The sequence below is a fragment of the Priapulus caudatus genome, unplaced genomic scaffold (genome assembly GCF_000485595.1).
Source record: "Priapulus caudatus unplaced genomic scaffold, Priapulus_caudatus-5.0.1 Scaffold0, whole genome shotgun sequence".
NCBI classification, from domain to species: Eukaryota; Metazoa; Priapulida; class Priapulimorpha; order Priapulimorphida; family Priapulidae; genus Priapulus; species Priapulus caudatus.
Window position 1 is genome coordinate 851,099 of NW_014577061.1, and position 4,941 is coordinate 856,039.

The 4,941-nt window shown below is 47.6% G+C and overlaps 1 protein-coding gene across 1 annotated transcript in view; it reads left to right on the top strand.

The window, feature by feature from the left end:
• LOC106805665 (sodium- and chloride-dependent transporter XTRP3A-like) overlaps window positions 1-4,941 on the top strand; it is an 84,725-nt gene that overhangs the window by 13,146 nt on the left and 66,638 nt on the right. The window contains exon 4 of the mRNA XM_014807395.1: window positions 3,997-4,238. Within this exon, the coding sequence (XP_014662881.1) occupies window positions 3,997-4,238 (242 nt within the window). The remainder of the gene's footprint in view (window positions 1-3,996; window positions 4,239-4,941) is intronic.

The window sequence follows — 4,941 nt, forward strand, 5'->3', positions numbered from 1 at the left end:
GGACTTGAGTGTGTCACTAATATATCGGCAATAATAGGGTGAAAAGAGAGTAGGAGAAACTTAATACTTTGGTAGTGACTTACATTCGTTTTATTTACCATATTTTTATTATGACGGTTCAATTTAGTGCTGTGGCCGCTGCCGTCGGGTAGGCAGCGGTGTGGACGGGGCACCAGCATTATAGAGATTCACGCCGGCCACCGTGCTTCCGCCGTGTAGGCCCTGACTTTTATCACGAGCACTGCAGAGCGGTTCTTCTTCTATCTGCTCATCGTTCTTGAGAGGGAGCGCGAAAATGGTTGTTGTAACTTGTATCTTTCGTTGCATGCGTGGCGTGTCGCAGGACCTCGCACCTTCATGCTTGCTCGAGACAGTTAGAAGGGAGTTGTGTATTCAGGCCGCGTGTAGCAGACTGGCAGTAATTTGCAGTATTTTCACGAGGTGTGTGGTGTGGTGGTGGAGTGCGGCGAATAGTCAGAGGTGGGCTATGCGCGGTGTTGGACGTGACGTCCATTCAGTGCTTGAAGAAGGGGGCGATTGGTGGGGTTCGAAGAGAGGATAGGTCGCAGGAGAAGCGGCAAGAGTGGTGAGAGAGGAGGGTAGTGGAGAAGGCTGGGGGCTGGAGAGAGGAGGGGAAGGGGAGACGAGGGCTACTGAGAGAATGGCAGGTAGGCGAAGATAAGAGGACGCTGGGGAGAAGACTGACGTGTTGGGTGGGACTACGTCGATGAGGAGAAGTGAGAGTTACTGGTGCAGTCTGTGCGAGAGAGGAGAAGTAGTGGAGAGGAGGGATGAACCTTTCTTTTGCAACTGCGTGGATTACTGACGTTAAGGTGCTGTGGACTGCCTTTGTGTCGTTTCACTCTCGCTTGCTGAGAACGGAACAAGGTGTGTTGGAGAAGGAGGAACTGGCTAGAAGCTTTGGTCGTGCTGTCGAAGGAGTGATTTGGAGGCTTGGACGATTTGCGATGAGCAGAGTCATGAGTAGGTGGAGTGGATTCAGGGAGGAAGCTGGTCGGTGAGAGGAGGACCGGTGGGTAGAGTAGAGAGGTTTAGTGGGCATAGGTGTTGGCGTGGATAGCGTTTAATGGCTGCTTTTTTCGCTAGTAGTTTAAATGTAAGGATGCGAGCGTGCGTAAGGTTTGCATTTTATCCTCCCATGTCCATACTATTCACCATCGTGCGCCTCTCTCCACGCCTCTCTCACATGCTGCTTCTCCCTCCTGTTTCCACATCAGGTTACTCACTCTCGCCCTCCCCTCTCACGGCTACTTCTCCCTTTCTCTCCCTCATCTTTCTCTACCTCGCGCTTCTACCGCTACTTCTCCACGCGCGCTCGATCTAGCACCGTCTACTTGAGTGCTTGTTATAAGCCACAAAACACGTGAGCAAAAAATAGTGAGCAGAATATGTAGTCTTCCTGTTAATTGCCGTGAGTTATTTTTGACACATCCCGGTTTACACACGTTTAATGACGTTCCTTTTTGCATTGAGCGTCAAAGCGGCTGAAAGCATTTAGAAAATTCAATTGCAGTCTATGTCGACAAGAGACTAGCCAGCATATGTAGACTTATACGTGAGATGCTCGGTCGGTCGTAGGAGGCGGGAAATAATACTCTTTCTCCTGTGATGTGCTTATATGAGTGATGATCGTGATGACGAGTCTTTGCGCACTACTCTTTGACGCCTCTCTGCATTTTTTGCTGAGCCAGGCTAGCTATATAGTCGCGAGTTGTAAAATGACTGTTACACGTTCTATAATCTTGTGTGCTGACGCTCGTATCTGCTTCTGTCGCTCCACCGGCGCTGGCAAATTTAACTTAGGCATAAGTTTTTGATAGAGCATTATCTCGTGTTACATCTCTGCTCAATCGCGTGCCTACTCCGTTATTTATCTGATTTTACAAAGTGCTCTCTATGATATTCGATTGGTATTGCGACAATTCACATACGCCTGCAGTACCCTCGCAACTCTTCTACATGCCATATCTCTGTGGCATCATGCAATTTGTTCTCTCATACTTTGACTTCAATCTTCACAAGATTAATTCCCCGTGCAGTGTAATCTCGTTAATGATGTACGTCGATCATTCATATGCTGTTCTTAGCTTTGCGTAAGTTAATGATAATTTTTCTAATTGAATGTATAACTCCAATAAACGTCTTATTAGACGAAGTCCCAGTTGATGAGTGTATCGCTATTACTGATCACTTTTGCAGCTTCATACAAGTACGTCTGAAAATGCACTCTCTTGGCTTGTATAGGGGTCATGTCGATGTATATCTTTAGGTATATTTTTCTTTATGGACTATGTTCTTGGTAAATACATGACTTTAGTTTATTTTTCTCATACAGACCGAAGTAGAGGCGCTCGTGGCAACTCGCATAATTGATCGACGCAAGAGACTCTCCGGGTGTCATATAAATCGAGAGCTGATCCAGTAATTCATAGCCAGTTTTCTTCGAGTAAGAACAAGTTTCGTGGAAGTAATACATTGGATAGAGTGACGATGCAGCGTTGGTCAGCATGTCTGTATAGCGTAATCTAAATATCCTAGTGTGACCCAGAAAGGTTTCGTTAAAAGAGCACTGTTTGCATTTCTTAGGTGTTGCACTCAAAATTTCTTCTACTTTTACGTTAATGTCTGAGCCGGTTACATTACACCGATTTCGATACGTCTATGCATCCATTGGATGTTGTCTTTTAGTTCACTCCATGTCTACGCGATGTTGCATTTGGCGGTACGGAACGTTTAACGACGGTTCAGATGGGGCGCACGGTGCGTGCTTTTAGTGCGATCGACGTTAGAACTGGACACGACTCATCCGTAACGTTCGTGACTTCAGGCATGACTGGTCTGAAGCCTAGCACGTTACGCAGGTTAGGTCTACGCGCTTTTTGGGCCGTCATCTCCTCGCGCGTTATTAGGCTCTATCGACGAGCGGTGCGCGGCATTTCGTGGCACGTATTCTTGCGTGACCTGGGTACAATACCTGTCAATGGCTCACCGGTGGTTAGTGAGCTTAACTGTCTCGTATTACATATTTGAGTAGCCGCGCCGAGTCAGTTTTGTTTGGGGCCAACCCTCTCTCCTCTCCGAGTGCTGGCGAGTACTAATACAGCGAATTAGCATAGTGCTCCCACGCTGTTGCGAGTGTGCATTGTTCTTCGAGTGTTGCGCTTAGGATGCTGCTGTCACTGGAAGCATATTACCGATGCTTTGTGCGTGGGACGGCGTCGGTCAGGGTGTCCGATGTTCAACGGTGTAGCTGGTTTGGGCTTGCATCTATTGGAATTTATTCGCCTGAGTGATGGCTTTGGTGCATGAGTACACCGTAGACACGCCGCTGTGCACAAACAACAAAACTATAGAGTTGAATTAAAACAACAAAACTATAATTTTGCTGTTGTTGCAGAGGAGCACTTGAACGGCATTTCCAGGAAATTATTGGTAATAATAGGCAAAAGATAGTAAAGAAACATTGACTTTGGTAGTACATTTCGTGTTTATTTACCATAATTTTATTATTGAAACGTTCCAAGCTAGTGCCTGCGGGAATGGCCGTGTGCTTCCTCTTCTTCGTTCTGCTCTCATCTCTATCTCTCTCTCTCACCATCACGCTCTTTCAGTCTCTCTCTCCTTCTCTTATTCCAATCATTACCTCTGCTTTGGACACCATCAATGCGTGGTGTTTTTTCGTGTGGCTGAGCAGGACCATAATAGCAGGAGTAGATAATATCCCCTGATAATAGGTAACAGAAAACAGCGGCCAGTAAGTAGTAGTTGTTTTCTAGATCAATTAATAGATGCATTGCTAAATAATTCTGCCATGTAAAGACATAATGCTTCACACTAAGCTCTTGTTAAACCGAGATTACTAAATTAATCTGATTATACCACAGTTTGAACGGAATCGTTGCACACGGATCTATTGTATATCAACTGCAAACGACAATATTGACAGGTAACTCGCAACGTCTGTACTTCCTCTAGATAAAGAAACTGCAAGATCCGAAGGTGTGGCTGGACGCTGCCACCCAGATCTTCTACTCGTTAGGTCTAGGCTTCGGCTCCCTGATTGCGTTTGCCAGCTACAACCCGCCGACGAGTAACTGCCGGCGCGACGCCATTTTAGTGTCCATCATCAACTGCGGGACCTCGCTGTTCGCTAGCATAGTCGTCTTTGCTATTCTCGGCTTCAAGGCGCTCAGTATGCACACGACCTGCCTGCAAGAGTGAGCCGTATTATTCAAATTCCTAATACAGTGTTCCCTGCTTTAAGCCTGCCGCACACGCTGTGTTTTGTGCTGCGCCATCGGCCACGCGTGGCTGATGGCGCAGCACAAAACACAGCGTGTGCGCGTGCAAACCAGCGATTTCTTGCGTGTGGAAAATATCACACGTGTTTGATATTTTCTTCCACGTGTGGCAGATTGAACAGCGTGTGCGGAGTGGCTGTGTGGATAACAAGGAGAGGAAGCGCCGCCATATCTGGCCCAAATATTTGCCATATTTGGTCATATTAGTCCAGAACAGATTATTGTTCTATTGTCTCTGGGGGACGGATCTGCACAGCCGTTTCAGCTGATTATGGTCCATAGATGGCGTCCTTGAGGCGAAAAGCACACAGCCAATCCGCTTCCTCTCCTTGTTGGCTGTGTCAAGTTCCACACCGGCTCTATGTAACCGACCAATAGCAGCAGGTCAAGCGAGTCACGTGATCTTAACTTGCGGTTGCAGCGAGGTTGCACTGCGGTACACGCACGTACACGCAGATACACGCACGTACACGCGGGTACACGCACGTACACGCGGGTACACGCACGTACACGCACGTACACGCGGGTACACGCACGTACACGCGGGTACACGCACGTACACGCATGTACACGCGGGTACACGCAGGTACACGCGGGTACACGCACTTAGCTGGGAAAC